The 22,416-nt window shown below is 42.8% G+C and overlaps 1 protein-coding gene across 2 annotated transcripts in view; it reads right to left on the bottom strand.

Annotated features, from left to right (window-relative positions):
- Positions 1-22,416, bottom strand: part of LOC139478577 (receptor-type tyrosine-protein phosphatase mu-like) — a 37,717-nt gene that overhangs the window by 2,687 nt on the left and 12,614 nt on the right. For both annotated transcript variants that reach the window (XM_071261115.1, XM_071261116.1), the window contains exons 5-26: positions 21,755-21,982; positions 21,176-21,379; positions 20,634-20,771; positions 19,363-19,494; positions 18,863-18,997; positions 18,269-18,409; positions 17,701-17,794; positions 14,998-15,167; positions 14,468-14,679; positions 13,169-13,262; positions 12,444-12,520; positions 11,788-11,824; positions 11,465-11,562; positions 10,233-10,352; positions 9,146-9,300; positions 8,517-8,652; positions 7,635-7,757; positions 6,601-6,691; positions 5,635-5,711; positions 4,145-4,261; positions 3,581-3,703; positions 417-562 (exon numbers count right to left, since the gene is read on the bottom strand). In XM_071261115.1, coding sequence (XP_071117216.1) covers positions 417-562; positions 3,581-3,703; positions 4,145-4,261; positions 5,635-5,711; positions 6,601-6,691; positions 7,635-7,757; positions 8,517-8,652; positions 9,146-9,300; positions 10,233-10,352; positions 11,465-11,562; positions 11,788-11,824; positions 12,444-12,520; positions 13,169-13,262; positions 14,468-14,679; positions 14,998-15,167; positions 17,701-17,794; positions 18,269-18,409; positions 18,863-18,997; positions 19,363-19,494; positions 20,634-20,771; positions 21,176-21,379; positions 21,755-21,982 — 2,848 coding nt within the window. The remainder of the gene's footprint in view (positions 1-416; positions 563-3,580; positions 3,704-4,144; positions 4,262-5,634; positions 5,712-6,600; positions 6,692-7,634; positions 7,758-8,516; positions 8,653-9,145; positions 9,301-10,232; positions 10,353-11,464; positions 11,563-11,787; positions 11,825-12,443; positions 12,521-13,168; positions 13,263-14,467; positions 14,680-14,997; positions 15,168-17,700; positions 17,795-18,268; positions 18,410-18,862; positions 18,998-19,362; positions 19,495-20,633; positions 20,772-21,175; positions 21,380-21,754; positions 21,983-22,416) is intronic.

Below are 22,416 nucleotides of genomic sequence, written 5' to 3'. Positions count from 1 at the left end.
TACTGGAAATGATGTTACGGTAAGGTTAACGAGAGCTGAAACAAGGTGTTACAGTAACGTTAACGGTGAAATATGGTGTTACAGAATCGTAATGATAGTTGAAACATAGCACAACCCCGTGTTAACATAAACTGAAACATTACACCATGGTTGTGAATATATAATCTGAAAATGTAGAGCAGCGATCCAGTTTATTAAGAATGAGTCGAGCCGTTACTGTGAGCTACACGATGTGGAACATTCCATGGAGTTAATGTCATAAAACGCTGCCGGAAATCTATACATTGATATTATCTTGAGGTCCACATCCAATGTTACCCGATATTGACACATATTTTGAAACAACGTCGCCTGCTCCCTCAAGGTTAAGGTCACGTAACGTTCCTCTGAAAGCCGTTATTACAACGCGGAGTTACCTGCTCTGAACTACGACAGGCCTGTCGCAAGTGACGCTTTGCTTCACCGTCTTGATGAAGTCGAGCACGATGTAGGGAGAGTCAGACAGGTTAGTGGAGTCCGCCCACCCTGGGCACGTCAGTTGGGTCAACTTAGCCTCGAGGTCCTGCAGGGCATACATGGGCATGACACAGGAGATATGACATAGTGGGACATAATGCAGGAGATATGACATAGTGGGACATAATGCAGGAGATATGACATAGTGGGACATAATGCAGGAGATATGACATAGTGGGACATAATGCAGGAGATATGACATAGTGGAACATGATGCAGGAGATATGACATAGTGGGACATGATGCAGGAGATATGACATAGTGGGACATAATGCAGGAGATATGACATAGTGGGACATGATGCAGGAGATATGACATAGTGGGACATAATGCAGGAGATATGACATAGTGGGACATAATGCAGGAGATATGACATAGTGGGACATAATGCAGGAGATATGACATAGTGGGACATAATGCAGGAGATATGACATAGTGGGACATAATGCAGGAGATATGACATAGTGGGACATAATGCAGGAGATATGACATAGTGGGACATAATGCAGGAGATATGACATAGTGGGACATGATGCAGGAGATATGACATAGTGGGACATAATGCAGGAGATATGACATAGTGGGACATAATGCAGGAGATATGACATAGTGGGACATAATGCAGGAGATATGACATAGTGGGACATAATGCAGGAGATATGACATAGTGGGACATAATGCAGGAGATATGACATAGTGGGACATGATGCAGGAGATATGACATAGTGGGACATAATGCAGGAGATATGACATAGTGGGACATGATGCAGGAGATATGACATAGTGGGACATAATGCTGGAGATATGACATAGTGGGACATAATGCAGGAGATATGACATAGTGGGACATAATGCAGGAGATATGACATAGTGGGACATAATGCAGGAGATATGACATAGTGGGACATAATGCAGGAGATATGACATAGTGGGACATGATGCAGGAGATATGACATAGTGGGACATAATGCAGGAGATATGAAATAGTGGGACATAATGCAGGAGATATGACATAGTGGGACATAATGCAGGAGATATGACATAGTGGGACATAATGCAGGAGATATGACATAGTGAGACATGATGCAGGAGATATGACATAGTGGGACATAATGCAGGAGATATGACATAGCGGGGCATTATGTATTGGAGAAAACACGCTTACGAGGTTTTGGTAGACAGAGCATGCCCTGGGGAGAGGGAAAAACCAAGGGGGCGAATCCCCCGCGGTTTTTCCCGACCCCAAGGGCGTGCTCTGTCTACCAAAACCGAAGGAAAGTGCTTTTCCAAACTTATAAACCGAAAAAAGAAACTTAAAACAACATTTACCAACATTTTTATGTTTCGAACATACTTTCCATGAACCTTAGGAAACGCGCGTAAAATATCTGTTGCTGGCGTACGGATCTTGAAAAGGACATTCTAAAAACTAGTGTTGCTTATCAACACCTCTGTAGCCTCGTGCTACACGTGAGAGTTGCGAGTTCGATCCTCGGGAATATAATGAAAACATTTGTCATTTGATTTTACATTTCATAACATGTTACAATCGGAACGGAAGTTACATTAATAAAATACCCAGGACATTATATAAAATGCCTGGGATATTATAGCAAATATGACTTGAATATCCTGTAAAATCCCTGGGATATTATATAAAATCCCAGGGACATTACAACGTCCCTGTTTATGAGATTTAACCCGACTGGAAAGTAAAACCTCACAATAGGTTTGCCTAGCTACAGAAAGAATCTAAAAACTTAATAGCGATCCCAATGAATAGGTTTATAATCAGGAGATATGACATAGCGGGGCATGATGCAGGAGATATGACATTAGCGGGGCATTATACAGGAGATATGACATTAGCGGGGCATTATGTAGGAGATATGACATAGTGGGACATTATGCAGGAGATATGACAAAGCGGGGCATAATACAGGAGATATGACATAGCGGGGCATTATACAGGAGATATGACATAGTGGGGCATTTTACAGGAGATATGACATAGTGGGGCATAATACAGGAGATATGACATAGCGGGGCATTATACAGGAGATATGACATAGTGGGGCATTATGCAGGAGATATGACATAGCGGGGCATAATACAGGAGATATGACATAGCGGGGCATTATACAGGAGATATGACATAGTGGGGCATTATACAGGAGATATGACATAGCGGGGCATTATACAGGAGATATGACATAGTGGGGCATTTTACAGGAGATATGACATAGTGGGGCATTATACAGGAGATATGACATAGTGGGGCATTATACAGGAGATATGACATAGTGGGGCATTATACAGGAGATATGACATAGTGGGGCATTAAACAGGAGATATGACATAGTGGGGCATTATACAGGAGATATGACATAGTGGGGCATTAAACAGGAGATATGACAAAGTGGGGCATTATTCAGGAGATATGACATAGTGGGGCATTATTCAGGAGATATGACATAGCGGGGCATTATACAGGAGATATGACATAGCAGAGTATTATACAGGAGATATGACATAGTGGGGCAATATACAGGAGATATGACATAGTGGGGCATTATACAGGAGATATGACATAGCAGAGTATTATACAGGAGATATGACATAGTGGGGCAATATACAGGAGATATGACATAGCGGGGCATTATACAGGAGATATGAGCAGCATGCAGCATGTCTGTATTCAGTCGCAATGTCCGTGTCAAGAACAGTCAATTAATATGGAGAGTGGGAGTGGTTCCCCTCTCGCTCATCTCCCCGAGGCAAGGGGGTTACCTGACTGTAAAAGTCAAGTTTCCACACTTGCCGAACTAAGCTGGAATTTCCAAGCACAATCGTAGCGCCAACAGTGGCTATTACGAGTTATGTCCCTTCTATGTTCCTCCTATTGACCAATCAGATTCAACCTCTCATATCGCAAGCATTTGCTTCAAACATAATGGCACACACACACACACACACACACACGAAAGCGACATAAGCCTACATTACGCTGACCTATCATATCATCTATTGACTATAAAAGGGGATGTTTAAAGTACTTCCTCACCTCCTCCTGGTAGACAAGTGTTTTGATGATAGTATGGCCCTGTGTCTCCATGCTAGTGCACGTCACCCGACAGCTGTTGAATTCAGCAACTTCATTGAGTCCTGGCCACAATTTTGGATCATCCTGGGTAAAGACAAACACAGGATACTACCCTACAAATAGTTAGGACCACTACTCCTTAATCTGTCGGGGGCCTGTAAAGCTACTACTGCAATCCCTCCATCTCTCACTGACATGTGTGGCTGCTATGGCTACATTTTAATATATTATGTCTCTCAACAAACAAACAAACAAACAAGCAAACAAACGCATCTTCTAATCAACCAACAATTTAATAACCAACTATTTCCTGATACTCTCTGATATTATAAGAACCCGAAAGAGACATTTTGTACCAATATTAAATTAATGAGCCAATCCCACACTAATAGAAATACCACACTATTTCCTATCATATAATTGTCTAAAGATGTGCATGCGCAGGAGCTTCTTTGACACGTGTAGGATTGTACTGTACTCTAAATTTCGCTCCTTTCATAAAGCATAGATGAACTCTACACTCACGTGATCCAAGGTAACAATAGTTTGAATGTCAAGGTCATACATCCATCTGAAGAACTCCTCCGCAAAGGTCAGATCCGGTGTGTCCATCAGGAGGTACTGCTTGCGATGCCAGAACCCCTTGAGAGAGAGAGACACAGCTTGGTGAGGGCATGTACATATAGGGTTTCTCCTTTCTACATGCTTCCAAATAACGTCATGAGTTTCCAGGGACTAGGTGAGGCGGGATAGGTTAAACGTCGTATCCAAGGCAGGGTAACAACAAATACCATTCTTAACGTATATTGATATATCGTGGGCCACGCTCTTGACAGGTGTTCTGTACAGTAGATCAATAGACAGTGTTCCAGGGTCTAGAACCGCCTCAAAAATCTCAGCATTGATAAATGGCCACGACTGTGCGTTATTCCATTAGAAATTCAGTTTTATGTTCTTAGGTCGGCAAAATTGGTCTGATCAACGAATGTCACAAAATGTCAGATGAGAACGTACTATACACCTGGTTAAATGTTACGCAACAATTACTATATATTTCATATAAAATAGCCATTTTAGGAGTTGTAGCCTGTATTGAGCTTCTGACAAAACACATTTGTTTTTGTGACATACTGAGACTGAAAGATAGAGACCTAACTCGATTATCTCATGACGTGTGTACAACCGTTTCAAGGCAATAGGTGGGGTAGTCTAGTGACCGCTCGTCACAGTTTCGATTCCCAAAATGGCCACAATGTGTGAAGCCCGTTTCTGGTATCCCCGCTGTGGTGTTGCTGGGATATTGGTAAAAGCGGCGTAAATACCCACCACCTCCATTGCTGCACCCGCGTTACATCATCATTTGTTGGGACGGTCGGGTAGCCTAGTGGTTAAAGCGGTATCTCTTGGATAAGACTCCATGCTCATATGATTCATGGCATCATTCTGAGATAAGGCTGTAGGGTAGCCTAGTGGCTAAAGCGTTCTCTCGTCAAGCCGAAGACCCGGGTTCGATTCCCGACATGGGTACAATGTGTGAGGCCCATTTCTGGTATCCCCCGCCGTGATATTGCTGGAATATTGCGACAAGCGGCGTAAAACCAAACCCACTCACTCATCATTTGTTGCTACCTTCGTTATATATATAAAACCATAATTTTCAATTTCAATCAATTAAATTGTTTTAATTTTTCAACCTAAGGCGAAGCGGTATTATCGTGTTTAAGATAGTTAATAGTGAAACCAGAAAAGTCATTGTACTTTGTTTAACACTGCTTTGAACACTGTCTTCGACGTTTTCCACTTTGCTGAAACACCCAACACGGATATGGTCCTGACGAACTTAGGCATAGTCAGGACGAATGAATCGGGGATTCGAACCACGGTCATTGCTTAAGGGACGCAACTCTTCAAAACGAATTGCGGTGACCCAGACAACAGGGCCACTCTCTTGCCCCCTAAACAAATAGAGCAATAGAACAGACCATAATAGCCTTTGCGTGATTCTGACTACTGACCGGCACAAAGACGACACCAGCATAATCCATGCCGTCATTGTCATCGTCGTTAGAACCTTGGGATCCAGTTTCATCAGCTGCTGAAGATAGCGTTCATATACAAACTGCCAAGCAAAACACAAAATACACCCATGCTTGGTTGTGGTTAAAAATTAAACAAACAAGAAATTCGATGGTTATGTATTTGATACCGTTATCATATTTGTGCTTTTGACCTAAACATTGCAGTGTTCTGGCGATTGTTTCAGCATTGGAACGTTTTGATAAACATTGTAAGGGTTTGGTCAAATCCAATTTTTAAAATGTATAGAAGTATATATATTACTGAGTGAAGTTGAACCGCACGGTTCGAGGCATCACTGACATCAATATCACACACTACCATGGCTGTAATATGCCGCAGTTCTTTTCGGAATGCAATTTCTGGACTGTGCCTTGCTTGAACCCATATGCTAAAAGTACTGAATAATGCTGCGTCTAATCCTCAGGTTGCGTGTTAAAAACCCAACGCATATTTTGTCGACTGCTACTGATGTAGCGAGATGATTCATTGACATGTGATAAATTGCAATTGATTCCATGACATTTGATTGGCTAAGCAAGCAATACATTTTCCGTCACTGTTTCCAAAAAACCCTTAAAAGTGAACTAGCGGACTACTGTTTTCTGATTGGCTAATGATAGTGGCAGGGGTTTGCGATGCATTATTGTGCTGAAAGCTGTCACAATGTCGTGTCATTGTCTAGAATCTTGTGTGTATTATTGGTTATGAAACAATCTGCGAAGTTCTTATTGTTGACAAAGTGTTATTTTGCTTTTATGGGGGAATTAACTTAAAAAAGGTTTGCACACTGCGCAAATCCACACGCTGATTTACATGTACACTGGTGTTACCTGTATCGCTCCACAAGCGCAAACGATTCTTATCATAGTGTAATCCCAAAAGCGTGGACCGACGTTACGTACCAAGGCTTGTCATGCTCTCACAGGACTTCAGGGTAAACCCGCCGGTATCGGTGTTCCTCACGGAGTCGAGTCCAATGAAAGAATTCAGCTTCTGGAAGACACATATACTGTTACATATCCATTGATAATTACCTATCAGCGTCAATTAACTATCGGTGTTCCTCACGGAGTCGAGTCCAATGAAAGAATTCAGTTTCCGGAAGACACATATACTGTTACATATCCATTGATAATTACCTATCAGCGTCAATTAACTATCGGTGTTCCTCACGGAGTCGAGTCCAATGAAAGAATTCAGTTTCTGGAAGACACATATACTGTTACATATCCATTGATAATTACCTATCAGCGTCAATTAACTATCGGTGTTCCTCACGGAGTCGAGTCCAATGAAAGAATTCAGTTTCTGGAAGACACATATACTGTTACATATCCATTGCTAATCACCTATCAGCGTCAATTAACTATTGGCTACCCTTGTTAAGTTTCCACCTTTGTTACTTTTGTTGTTCTGACATGTACATAATTTATACGTCTCTGCCTCAAAGCATATATCCACCTGTTTGAAGGAGTAAGTATACTCCGAATCCTTATGTACCTCATGATAAAGAAGTTGACATCCATAAACTCTATTCCTTACACATATTGTATGTTAACGTTAGCCAGTGATGGCGGCCTACTTGACCACAGGGCAAGATGTGTTATGGTTGATGTATGATTTCTCTATTATTTGCGAGTTGCAAAGTCAGCACTTGTATAAAATGCTCGTTCAGAATGGCTAGTGAATTTTCGGGTCAGAACAATACTGTGACGTCATCAGAGTTTAATCTCCGGAATTGTGTAGTTCTAGAAACAGTAAGACGAGAAAAGAAAAGCGGATCCAGCATTTTTAAAAGGGAGGGGTCCAAAGTATCAAAGTAGTCTCGGATAATTTTCCTGCCTTCATTTACTAGATGGGGTGCGGACCCCTTGGATCCCTCCCATCTGGACCCGCCTATGGAAATAAATGTGACTTGGCATGTCTTTATACTGACCATGAACTCTGACATCATAGCTGCGTCGTCTATGGTTGGCTGATGGAGGAACACGTCACATGACTGTGGAGGAGGTAGCAGCGCGGACATGGCGAGCGCCTCGTGCAGAAAGATGTACTGATCCTACCAGAGAGAAGGATGAAGGGCGTTAGTTGTATCAAGCAGATCTTATTCACTTAAAACACCAAAGTCGGATAGTGTTCGTTGGTATCGAGCAGATGGTATACATTTAAAACACCAAAGTCGGATAGTGTTTGTTGGCATCACCCAGATCTTATTAATTTAAAACACCAAAGTTGGATAGTGTTCGTTGGTACCGAGCAGGTACTTATTCATTTAAAGCACCAAAGTTGGAAAGTGTTCGTTGGTACCGAGAAGGTCTTATTCATTTAAATCACCAAAGTTGGATAGTGTTCGCTGGTATCGAGAGGGTCTTATTCATTTAAAGCACCAAAGTTGGATAGTGTTCGTTGGTATCGAGCAGGTCTTATTCATTTAAAGCACCAAAGTTGGATAGTTTTCGTTGGTACCGAGCAGGTCTTATTCATTTAAAGCACCAAAGTTGGATAGTGTTCGTTGGTACCGAGCAGGTCTTATTCATTTAAAGCACCAAAGTTGGATAGTGTTCGTTAGTATCGAGCAGGTCTTATTCATTTAAAGCACCAACGTTGGATAGTGTTTGTCTGTATGAAGCATGATCGTTGATGGATAGTACACATTCATGAACGAATGCCTAGCCACTATGTGAGGCGAAATAGGCTTTAAATTTAACGTCGCGTTCAAGAACATTTCACTCATAAAGCGAAGTGCTTGTACGTGTTTTAACCACTAGGCTACCACACGTCCATATGCGTAGTCTAAAAGGTGTGTGGACTTTATTACCAAAGTTTGGACCATGTTGACTCTGTCTTCCCTCATGCGTTCCACGCAGTCGTAGATGTCGACGTGACCAACCTCTTCAGCCATTCGCATCAGCCAGTCCAAAGCGATGAAGGTCCCCGTTCTGCCCACTCCAGCGCTGACAACGACAGTCATAGAAACCGTTAACCGGATATGACATCACACGATGGCTCTTACAACCCCCCACTACTTCCGGATTATAAAGACCTATAAGAAAGTTCCGCCGAGAAACCACTCACACATACAACACAAGCACCGCCGAGCTTTACTGCAGTGAGACTGCACGAAATGTCTACTTTACCGTAAATACTCTACCCTATACAGCCAATATCCTATACACCGAAACCCTGTTAAACCGGACGATACCGTACTTAATGAATAACAGTCCAGATTAAAAATTGTCCGGATTAACGATCGTTGTCGAAGAGTCATGTCCTTTTTGATACATGTACACGTTCATTCCAGTAATAATCCAAATAACGGTGTTTCTGGATTAACATGGTTTAATAGCAAGTAACAACACGATCACGAAAAACCTAAATTACTAAACACAGCCTTGTACACGAACACGAGGATAAGTAAGCCAGTACCAGCAAGTGTTAGATGAGTACCTGCAGTGCACGACGATTGGTCCCTTTTCCCTGTCAGAGGTCATGACCTTGTTCCGGAAGTGAATGAGCGACCATGGTGAAGTGGGGACACTCTTGTCCGGCCACGATGTGAAGTGGTACTGCGTCACGGACCTTGGGGGGTCGGGGCTGCTTGTCTGCAGGGTGGTAACATGTATACATAAAATACGAATTACCGAAACATTATGTAAAGGAAACTATGGAGTAATACACACAAAGGCTGGAAGACCTAAAGACATGCGACCTAAACCATGCCACAATGGATTTCCCTTTATCTACACGAGACCAGAGGCCTAAGACATAATGTGTCATCTATGATGAACCCTACCTCGGATAACGTAAAAATTTACAATGAAGAAGTGATGTTCTACCAATAGACATCGTCAATACTTCGTAGACTTGTGTACCACGCGTTGCCCTTTCAACCGTGAATACATATGACTGCGGTATATTTACCCAACGAATCAAGCAAATGCCTGGTTCGAACCAGGGGAAAACAGACAAGTGAGTGTTCAGACCTGTGAGTGTTCAGACCTGTGAGTGATCAGACCTGTGAGTGATCAGACTTGTGAGTGATCAGACCTGTGTGTTTTCAGACCTGTGATTGTTCAGACCTGTCAGTGATCAGACAAGTGAGTCATCGACCAGGATTCGCTCAGCTTTCATCGCAAGTACTGATATGTTTCTCGCTTGACAACTTCTTCTCTACGCCTCGTCTCAGTGATAGGGTTCGCACATCTACGAAATAGTACGAATTTGACGCCTATGAGTTATACGCGGTCTTCGTGATGTCAATAACTGGTCAAGACTAGATTATTTACAGAACGACGCCAAATAGTTGGAATATTGCCGAGTTCGGCGTTAAATATACGGTCTCATTTCAACACCTGCCCCTACTTCACCGAATGACGGCCGTATGTGTTCACGGGAGATGGAGAAACGTCGTGCTGAAAGCCCACGAAGTATTAACGAGGAGTGAAAGTGATGTTTATAATATGATATAGTATTATTAGATGACTATAACAAAAGCGACACTGACGTTTGTGATGAGGGACTGGTTGACTCCCACCTTCGTTATATGAAGAGTTCTGACTGTGTACTGGGCGTACGATGTAGTGTCTGCAACGGCGACCTTGAAGTCCTGCACCTTAAAGTCATCTTCAGGGTCCCAATACTGTTCACACTTGCGCTGAAATACATTGACGTCGGAAACGTTGGGAACAGCTAGAAACGCTCATGTGTGAGACTCGCGAGACTGTTAGGGTTATATATATTTTTTCTAATTGAATAGATACCTTGGTTCGAATCCCAGATTCGCCCTAATTAGGATCTTTGACCAGGTCCGTGATTATCTGGTTCACCAGAGTGGTAAACGTCTAAGATGCGCCATTAAACACTTGCGTATCACCATTTGAAGTTATGCTTTGGATATGGTCAGATCAAGAGGTTAAAAAACAACAAAGCATCTTCATTATAATTCTTATCTAACGTCTTCTGTTTCTGTCTTGTTTGAAGAGCTTTCGCCTCAAACGTCTAAGAATCCTCGTCACCGTCTCCTTCAACCACCACGCCCTCCCACTCCTCACCCCTCAATCCCCCCCAACCCTCCCCCAATCGGATTCCCCTTGCCAACCTTGCTGTCAGGCCACCACCCCATCCTCCTTCTCCTCCTCCCACATTAAGATGACGTGTCGTAATTTAACTGCACAAGTCCAGTTTCCAATCTTGTCAATTAGGCTGGAATTTCAGTGCCTATTACGAGTTATGTCCCTTCTATGTTACACCTATTGACGAATCCATCTCTCATATCCATGGCATTTGCTTCAAACAAAATGTTGACTTCTAGTCAAGACGATCTAAATGATAATCAAGATCTATATTGTAATAAAACTGGCGTTACTTCATGGAGTGCATCAAAACACGTGAGCACCTTGATAAAGAACATGAACATATTTGTTACAAAATATCTGTGGTATACGCCGGTGGTATACATGCTTTAATCGACAGAAATCTGAACGGCAGTTGACGAATCGGATGTCGATTTGGTTACGCGATTTGAATTAAACTATGCATAGACTCTTTAGTCCAGCCAAAATATAACTCCATAATTCCAGCGTAGTTCGGCAAGGGTGGATACTGGACTTTTACAGTCAGTTAACTCCCTTGGGTGGGGAAGATGAGTTGCACCTAACACTTCTCAACATGTAATGACATGCATTGACTGAGCTCTATCGCCATTAGAGTGTCTCCACAGTATGGTCAGCTGTCTGACTATGACAAACAAACTACTCTGACGCAAACCTTGCCCTCTTCCATGACATTCGTCAGCATAGCGATGATTGGCACTTTAAGCTCCCACAGCATTCGGAGGAAGTCCGCCATAGTTTTCTTTGTTGGACCTGGAAAAAATAGCTTTCATTATAATGGTGGGATCAGCTCGCTCGCTCGCTCACTCGCTCACTCACTCATTCAATCGCTCGCTCGCTCGCCAGACCGCCCGCCCACCCACACAACATACTCGTTCACATATATAGTCACTCACTCATATTGTTAATTTCTTGTGGTACCTTATGTTCAGGTACGGCTTAATACGGCATGGGGCTATTATAAAAAGTCATACTTACCCTGAGATGCAATAAAGTTTTCATCTTTGGAATAACCCTGTTAATAGAGGATGAAAGAACACGTTTGTTATCTTATATCATACATCAAATAATAATAATAATCATAATAATCATAATCATAATAATACACCAACACCAACACCACCAACAACAACGATAACAACAACAATAACAAGTTGATCTACTATAGTAATGTATTGATTAGCAGATTTCTCATACAAGGTAACAATCAACTGTTTCCCCGTTGAACATGCTAAGAGTCGAACATGCTTAGAGTCGAAATGTCTTCTTTAGGGCGCATCATGAATATCCACAAAAGTTGTATAGATCTAACACCTGCTTCACTTCGGGCTTCTCCCACCTCAAGCTGACAGGTCGTGATATAAATGAAATACCATGATCATGAGAATGGCATGTGGTAACTGTTTCAGGAGACTATGGTCATGGCTGCCGTTGTACAAAGCAACCTGAGCACTACGACTGTCCTAAGTCTATGTCCATGTCCTAAGTCTATGTCCATGTCCTAAGTCTATGTCCATGTCCTAAGTCTATGTCCATGTCCTAAGTCTATGTCCATGTCCTAAGTCTATGTACATGTCCTACGTCTATGTACAACGGCACCCATGGTATTTAGGACAGCGTAAGATTGTGTTTACCTGGACATAGCAAGCATTGATGTAATCGCTGTCAGGGTCTCCGCCAATCAACGGTAGCTCTACCCGACTGTGGTCGTCTGAGAGGGAGAATGTTGCAGTTAGGTATAAATCTCCTACACAGTCTTCACATTAAATTGACACGACGGGATACGACTGAAATACCTTTCAAAGTCGCCAACTTACAAGCAAGAATCTTGGATCTGGATTCGAACCCATGATCATAGGTTTCTCGCCCGCCTAAAAGACGAATTTATACACAGCGACGGATGTACCTTTGACGACTGGGTTATTCGCGTACCCCGCCAAATGTGGTTACCACAAGACTGCGAAGTACGGGAATATTTGTTGCGACGTAACCTTACGTCATTTAAATTGTCATTCCTAAACTGTTTTCAGGTTTTCTTTATATTACCCGTCTTTAAAAAAATATATAATCAAATTTCAGTTTTATAAGTACTTTGACCACGTGCACCGACTCTACGGCTTTGAAACAAAATTGTATTAAAAACAAGTATATTTGTCTTCTACCGTTAATATACACACTAAATATCGCTGAATATTAAATGTAGTGTGATCTGAGTGCTAGTGTCAACTGTTATACAGAAGGGCCTACATCGCAACAGTTTGCTGGACGATAACATGCCATTAAGTGGTGTTTTATGAAACAGGAATATATTGTCGGAAAGCATATCCCTGTTTCATTAGAATATTTGACAGTTACTGACATGCGCAGATGTTCTTGTATCTGTTCTTCTTCCGGTTTTCTTCCTTCATGCCTATAGCGTGGGGAATGTCGGTCCGAAGGTCGCGAGGCAGAGACTGGAACACATTCAGATAGAATTCAGTTACACCACAGATCAACAAATCGTTATTGTGGTAAGTTCTAATGGGTATGTAATATAATATGTTCGTGATATCCCATCAACATTACGTCACGTCCGGTAGAACATGTAGCAATAAGCTAAACCTTCTGATATGGAGGTGAGGTGAGGTGAGGTGAGGTGAGGTGAGGTGAAATTGGGTTTAACGTCGCGTCCAAGATTATTGCACTTATATAGCGACCTGCACGCACGTGTGTGTGTATGGCTGCTTGTACTAGTCCGGACTGATGCCGATTTAAAGTGCTAGCTCACTGAGATAACATGCCGCAGTTTAACATGAATACCCCACTCAGAAACAGTATACCGACTCCGGGCCGACCAGTCCTTGTTTTAGCCCCTTTATCACCTAATGCCGAGCGCGAGACAGGGTAACAATAAGTACCATCTTTTAACGTCATTTGGTATGACGCGGCTAGGGATCGAACCCCGGACCTTTCGCTCTCCGGGTGGACGCTCTACCACTAGACCATGGAGGCGGTCTCTGATATGGAGGCGTATTTAATTTGAGTATACATATCGCCAGTGGGTTCCGGGTAGGAGTGAGTGAGTGAGTTGGGTTTAACGCCGCTTTTAACAGTATTCCAGTCATATCACGGCTCGTCAGCTTAATGTGGGAGGAAAGCCCGAAGTGATGCAGGTCTTAGACGTTTACCACTTCGATGAAACCCACGAGCACGGGTTTGGTGCTGACAAACCTAGAAACATAATCGGGGAGAACCGGGATTCGAACCAACAATCATAGGTTTCTGGCGTGCCCAAGGGACGCAACTCTGCACAGCGAATCGCAGCGCCATAGACTGGGCCACCCGTGCCCCCTGTTCCGGGTAGGAATAAAGGTCCTCAGCAACCAGCGCTGGTCTTACGAGACGACTACTTGGATCGAGTTGTCACTGACTTGGTTGACCGTTTCCCAATTGCGTGGATGCATGCTCATGATATCATTCACTGGATTGTCAATCACTCGATTATTTACAGACCGCCGTCATATAGCTGGAATATTGCTGAGTAAGGCGTTTAACAACAAACAAGCAAAAACCTACATAAAACATTGTTTTCGTTTGGAGAATAAAAACTGATCGTCTGCTTGTAACCCACAATCAGCGTATCCCGGCGCGGATAAGGGATGTTACTCTTCTCATATACCTTGTATTCTTCCAGGAAGAACTTGCTGTCTCCTCGCCAAGCGGTCATGTGATCAGGGAGATCTGTGACGTCAAGCACGTGACTGGCGTCAGTGACGCTCTTATTTGAATACACCAGGCTGTCGTCTGCCTCCACAGTCACGTGATCTTCTGCACGCGGAGTGACGTCAATGATCAGTTTTGCTTTGTCTATGATGACGTGGGTCTCCACATCTAGAAGTTGGATATTTCGCCGAAAGAGTAAATATAACGTATTGCAATTTGAGGATTATCATTATATAAGAAGGGCTGCCCAGTTGAACCCACACAGAACGTTTCGAAGATTGTGAAGACTCCCCATCACTGCAGCCTTCTGCATTGCCCAATTGCAAATTGTTAGAAGGGCTGTATTCCTGAGAACTCTTCCAATATATACATACATACATACATACATACATACATACATACATACATACATACATTATTATTATTATTATTATTATTATTATTATTATTATTATTATTATTATTCCGGCAATAACACTTAATTACCAGTTTCCATGGTGACGTTGTTATCTTCATGAGTTTCTTCCGAGGTGTCCAAATCTTTGTCAACGTTGACCGGTGATATCACAGCATTCTCGTAAACGATCTTCTCTTCTTGAGGAAGAAACAACATCGTATCGTTTGAAGGCACTACATCAGGATGCTTCTGGCGTCGCCTGCAGCGTATAAACAACATCACTTCAATGGCTACCATGACATTGGCAATGGGTATCAGGACTTGGGACAGTGATTAAAAGGTCTGCATATACATATTTTCAAAAATTGGAATTTAATATGTATATAAAAGCAACAACAAATTGGGCTTTTGCAGTGGAAATATGTTGAAAAGGGGGATATAGTCAAGGATTGTGCCCAAATCCAGGTTCAGTCCATATTTTCGAGACGATGTCAGCACTATGACCATCTTCAGGGTTAATGTACGGAAGATACTGTAACAGCAGCCCTAAGATCGTTCCCAAATGTTGACCCTGAATGTTTACTTGATGCCTTGTGTTAACGTGTACACTGTCTCTGTGTACTTAGGTAACTTTCTAAATGCTAGATTGATAATATACTACTCAAAAGAAGTTAAAGAACACCCGATTCTTTCATGTGGCTATGGTTAATCTGTCAGGGCAGATTAACTGTAGTGCATGACAGATGACCTTTTGTAATATGAAATAATCAGGTGTTCTTTAACTTCTTTTGAGTAGTATATATCATAAATATAAGTTGGCAGACAAAAAAGAGGATTAGGAGTGACTTGAACCAAATTTACTTAGACACGGAGTTATTCCGTGCTATTAATTTATATACAGTCAAGTCTCGTTAATCCGATTTTCGATCACGAACGTTGATACTACTTAATTTCGTTAATCCGACATACTCGTTAATCCGACATAATCATATGCAACCATCGATGTCGGATTAACGGGACTTGACTGTACTGTAATTTACTGTTGTAGTAGTCGCCTGATTTTCAGTGTTTGCTGATGTTGTGCTTTCTTGACTTTGAATTGTTATGCATCCCTTACTATGCAATGGCTTAGTTTAATGGAACACCCGTTAACCAAGCAACTGTAATATTCATAACTGTTAAGTTTGTGTTATTCATGTGTGTCTGAGCTGGATCTCCTCTCACCTCATGTATGTCTGAGCCGGATGTCCTCTCACCTCATGTATGTCTGAGCCGGATGTCCTCTCACCTCATGTATGTCTGAGCCGGATCTCCTCTCACCTCATGTATGTCTGAGCCGGATCTCCTCTCACCTCATGTATGTCTGAGCTGGATCTCCTCTCTCCTCATGTATGTCTGAGCCGGATCTCCTCTCTCCTCATGTATGTCTGAGCCGGATCTCCTCTCACCTCATGTATGTCTGAGTCGGATCTCCTCTCACCTCATGTATGTCTGAGCCGGATCTCCTCTCACCTCATGTATCTCTGAGCCGGATCGCCTCTCTCCTCATGTATGTCTGAGCTGGATCTCCTCTCACATCATGTATGTCTGAGCCGGATCTCCTCTCACCTCATGTATGTCTGAGCCGGATCTAATCTCACTTCATGTATGTCTGAGCCGGATCTCCTCTCACTTCAAGTATGTCTGAGCCGGATCTCCTCTCACTTCAAGTATGTCTGAGTCGGATCTCCTCTCACCTCATGTATGTCTGAGCTGTTTTTTCCTCTCACCTCATGTATGTCTGAGCCGGATCTCCTCTCACCTCATGTATCTCTGAGTCGGATCTCCTCTCACCTCATGTATGTCTGAGCCGGATTTCCTCTCACGTCATGTATCTCTGAGCCGGATCGCCTCTCTCCTCATGTATGTCTGAGCTGGATCTCCTCTCACCTAATGTATGTCTGAGCCGGATCTCCTCTCACCTCATGTGTGTCTGAGCCGGATCTCCTCTCACCTCATGTATGTCTGAGCCGGATCTCCTCTCACCTCATGTATCTCTGAGCCAGATCGCCTCTCTCCTCATGTATGTCTGAGCTGGATCTCCTCTCACCTCATGTATGTCTGAACCGGATCTCCTCTCACCTCATGTATGTCTGAGCTGGTTTTCCTCTCACCTCATGTATCTCTGAGCCGGATCTCTTCTCACCTCATGTATCTCTGAGTCGGATCTCCTCTCACCTCATGTATGTCTGAGCCGGATCTCCTCTCACTTCAAGTATGTCTGAGCCGGATCGCCTCTCACCTCATGTATGTCTGAGCTGGATCTCCTCTCACCTCATGTATGTCTGAGCCGGATCTCCTCTCACCTCATGTATGTCTGAGCCGGATCGCCTCTCACCTCATGTGTGTCTGAGCCGGATCTCCTCTCACCTCATGTGTGTCTCAGCCGGATCTCCTCTCACCTCATGTATGTCTGAGCCAGATCTCCTCTCACCTCATGTATGTCTGAGCCGGATCCTCTCTCACCTCATGTATGTCTGAGCTGTATCTGGATCAGGGACCAATGACTGGTCGAGTCCCGGTTCGCCCCGATCATGTTTCTGGGATTGTCAGCACCATACCTGTGCTCGTGGGGTTTCACCAAAGGAAAACGTCTCAGACCTGCTTCACTTCAGGCTTTCCTCCCACATTAAGCTAACACGCCGTTATATAACTGGAATGCTGTTTAAACAGCGTTATACCCAACTCACTCACTCACTCATGATGGTAACAAGATACTCGTTATAAAGGACGCCCATCTACGCTATACTCACTTCCTTCGATACACAACAACGGCGACGACGGCAACAGCAATCAACAGCAGCAGAACGACGACAACAACTACGGCCACTGTCGTCATATTTGTCTCTGAAATAGATAGGGGTTCACGATGGCTACTGTGTTACCTCAACACTCAATGACCAGCACGCTCAGACTTGAACTGTTATGATTATTACATTATAACTACTTGTACTACTACTACTACTACTACTACTACTGCTACGAATGATGACGACGATGATTAAGGCGAAGACGACACTGATAATAACGACGACGACCACGACGACGACGACGACGATGATGATGATGATGATGATGATGATGATGATGATGATGGTGGTGGTGGTGGTGGTGGTGATGTCTCCGTCACTATCGACATGCCATCTACTGCATCAGCACCATTATTGAGATGCTACTACTGCTCTATGACCACTACACTGTAACTACTACCAATATCAACTGCATTAAACATTTACGTTTCGTAGTAGTGCAGACTATTAATAAGTGACTTAGTACAGATAACATTACAAATAACTATATATCAATACAAACTCATATTACGTTTGACTCTGTCGCACATCGTTCCCTCCCATCCGTCAATACAGCTGGCACAATCGCCCGTGTCTCCATGGCAACGTTGTTCGGCACAATTCACTGCGCATGTCTCGTTACAGCCCCAGCCAAAAGTACCGGTGTCACATTCTAGATAACATTCATTGTTGAAATTGTTGACATGCATATTCATGCCTACTTATATTATCGTTTTTGTAAATCACTTAAGGCCCGATAAAGGCTAATGAGATAATAAGATAATGATGTACTTCCCGCTTAGACTTCATATCTTGAAAGAACACCACATAACATTTTGTCCTATATTTACATCATATATAATGTAATTATTATCATAGCTAAAGTATGTGTTTTGCTAATTAATTCAATTTTAGCAGAATATACATTAACTTAGTAAATCCAACCAAAACTGTATCGATAGATTGTCTAAAACAATACAATAAATAATATTAATGTTTCTTGGCCTAACACAGAGGCTCCGGATGACGATGTATCAGCCGATCCTTCGATTATATATGGTATATTAAACTTGTTATATGATAGTGTTTCAATTCTAGGTCTATTAACGACAGATGAAATTTCAACCTTTTGTACACTGAGTTCCAGTCCGTCCCCGCTGACATCCCATAATGCACGTGCCGTTGCCAGGGTGACACATGATGTCTCTGCACGTTGAGCATCTGTTGCTGCATTCATGTCCATATGTCCCAAGCTCACAGCCTGACAGAAGTAGACACAGAAAGAGACATTATTTCGCCATTTAATAGACTATTAAGTTCATTTATGTTACCCCGGAACCAACCCAGTGGAAACATTTAATTTGGGAGGAAAGCCCGTCGGCAAGGGCGGATCAAGCATGTTTTAAAGGGAGGGGTCCAAAATATCAATATACTCTCTCAGATAAATTTGCTTGCTCCTCATCCCGTCTTAGGCCTACCTTTCCAAGACGCACCGTCAATCAGCAGTTCACGTAACTCTGTACGTAAATATGATACTACATCCAAATGTTTTTACATCGGAAGCCTTATCCGGTCGGTCTTAGAAGGGTATACTTCTTGTAAAAAAATATTGGTGTTAAAACTCACCGATTGTGCATCTATCTCCCATCCATCCGGGCACACACTTGCACGTGCCATCCACGTGAAGACAGTCACCATCGACACAGTTGCTGCTACAGTTGTTGCTGCAGTACCTTCCGTACCTTCCTACTGGGCATTCTGCAACACAGAGGACTGAAGGCTTATCATACCGTACAAACCATCAGCAGCATTAGGATGAGGGACTACTTATTTTATCAGCTGTGATATAATTGTGTTAGAAATAATAATATTAATAATAATAATAATGATAATAATAACGTGCATATTGATAATATGCCAAATCCACACCCTAAAGCATGCTCCAAGCGTTACATTTTACCCCTGTCAATTAATCTGCGTGCACGAAATTATCTGTAGAGTATACAACCTAGGGTGTCTTATGGGGCGCTAAAAGGTTAACAGTCACATTACCATCTCACCCTACAGGGTACCATACACTGCTTGCATATTTTGAAGAGTGAGACACATATTGTAACATGTGTTTCAGCGTGGGGCAGGACCGAAGCCCCAGAAACTCTCAGGAGTCAAGTTTGCCAAACACGGTCACCAATCCATTTACTCTCCGCCACTAACTTTGGCCTGTGTTCACACGGACCCGCATATTCTACGATACTATGTTGTATACCTTCGTCAAGTCCGTTATAGTAATTTTCTTATTATTTCATTATTATTTCCTATTATTTTATTTGAATAGTCATACAAGTGTTGTGGTTCCATCGTATGGCGTCATCTGATCGTGTTTAGTCAAACAAAACCCATCTGTAATGAATTGATGTTGGTTGGGTTGGTTTGTTGTTTAACGCCGCACTCAGCAATAGTCAAGCTATATGATGGCGGTCTGTAAATAATCGAGCCTGGACCATGACAATCCAGTGAATAATATCATGAGCATCGACCCACGCAATTTGGATCGATGACAGGACATCAAACAAGTCAACGAGCCTGACCATCCGATCCCGTTAGTCGCCCTTTAAGGCAAGCATGGGTTGCTGAAGACCTATCCTACCCCGCATCCTCACTGGTCAATTTGAGTCGGTACACATAATAATACTGCGCCAAACTCACACCCTAAAACATGGCCACAGCGCAATATCATTACCCCGGTCAACAGATCAGTGTGCAGTGGGATATAATTCTCAGCTCCCTGGAGAATAGACAACTAAAGTTGCATTATGAGGGGCGTCACATCAGCATTAAATCCTACTGGGTACCCATTCACTGCTGAGTGATTCAACAGAATTGAAGTTAGTACAGACCTTGTTTACAGTCAACTCCAGTAAAACCATCTACGCAGCCTGACAAGCAACTTCCGTCGACCTTGTTGCACACTTCCGCCCGATCACGACAACTGCAGGCGAAGTTGCATGCTAAGCCATATATGTAGTCAAGGCAATCTGAAATAGACCATTTCATTAATTGATCGCCGCTGAGATTAGCAGAAATATTCTGGGCCCAATCTATTCTGGCCAAATACTACGTTTTTTTTATATCGCGACCTACGGCATAATTGGAAGCCAATATGTAGTTATGTATCATGAATTAATCTTTTTCTACTTCTCCAATACGGCAACCTGGAAGATGTTTTTCATCTTCTTAACTTCATTCGAACCTGAACCTCGACGTCACGTATTCCTAACGTGGGGCGATTCTAATAAGTCTATGTCATTAGAAATACCCTGTATCCCAGCCCGGGAGTTAAACGTGGTAAAATATAGGAAAATCAATGCCCTTTTCTACTTTCATCTGATGGACATATTGTGTACTAATTTGAGATCTGGGAAAATGATCAAACTCTCACCTCCGAACACCTGCACCTCGCATAGCGTCAATATCTTGCAGTCTCCGCTCAAGGTCACCTCAAGTCTGTTGGCCGTTCGACTGGCTGGCATCTGCACTGACGTCACTTCCGCCGCTGTGCCTGCCGTGTCTTGGTACACCCGTTTTAATCCACTTATGCCAGCTTTCCCCAAACGGATGCGAAAGTTATTGAGGCGCTCTCCAGCTTCAGAAACGCATAATTTACATACATATTCATGTGTGAATCAGGAGAAAAACATGATGCGTTTTCAGTTTATCAGATAAATGATCAGAAATATTGAAATGCTAATAAGTAGTCTTTTTCCTTTGTGACACTTGCAAGGTTTGGCTTCTGGCATGTGCAAGTACATGTATAAGAATGACTAAACTTGACAAGAAAATCTAACCATGAGCAAGTCAGTGACCCAAGAATGTTTTTACACTGTCTGAAGTGTACTGTGTTTATCTTCGTCTTCTAAAAGAAATAAATTTGGATCTAAGGCTTTTCAAGTACCTAAAATAATTACTTCCTAAAAATCTCCAAACCTTCAGTCCACTCACTTCAGTCCAAGTCACTTACTTGTTCCCCTATTGTACACGTCTACTCTGTACATCTGGTAGTCCTGTCCAAGCCGCACCAGCCAGTTAGGGTCTGTTGTCCCAGTCCCTGTACACGATGTAACGGCCGTGTGGGTACACGATCTATCTAAGAATCTGGTAGATATGCCGCCGTCCACCGCAAGAGACGAATTATAAATATCATATACTGAAGATTGTGACGTGTCTCCCCGTAGTGCGATGTTTCTGCCTGAAAAGATTATATAGCAAGTGTTTTAGTGATAACAACAAACTTGGGATTCGCCCTGATTGTGATTCATGTTTAGACTACTACTACTACTACTACTACTACTACTACTACTACTACTACTACTACTACTAGTACTACTACTACTACTACTACTACTACTGCTGCTACTACTACTACTACTACTACTACTACTACTGCCTCTACTACCACTACCACCAGCACTAATACTACTAGTATTGAGGGTTGGAATACTAGTACATGTACTGCTACTGCTGCTACCACTTACACTACCACTACCACCACCCTCAATACTACTTCTACCACTCCCAGCTCCTCCACCTCCTGCTGCTGCTACTACAGCTACTGCTGCTACTGCAACTGCTACTGACCGGTGAAGATCCGGGTTAGAATAGGTCTTCAGCAACCCATACTTG

This window comes from Haliotis cracherodii, unplaced genomic scaffold (genome assembly GCF_022045235.1).
Source record: "Haliotis cracherodii isolate W230 unplaced genomic scaffold, xgHalCrac1.p SCAF_4, whole genome shotgun sequence".
Taxonomy (NCBI): Eukaryota; Metazoa; Mollusca; class Gastropoda; order Lepetellida; family Haliotidae; genus Haliotis; species Haliotis cracherodii.
The sequence above is the reverse complement of the archived record's forward strand: the minus strand, read 5'-3'. Positions and strand labels throughout refer to the sequence as shown.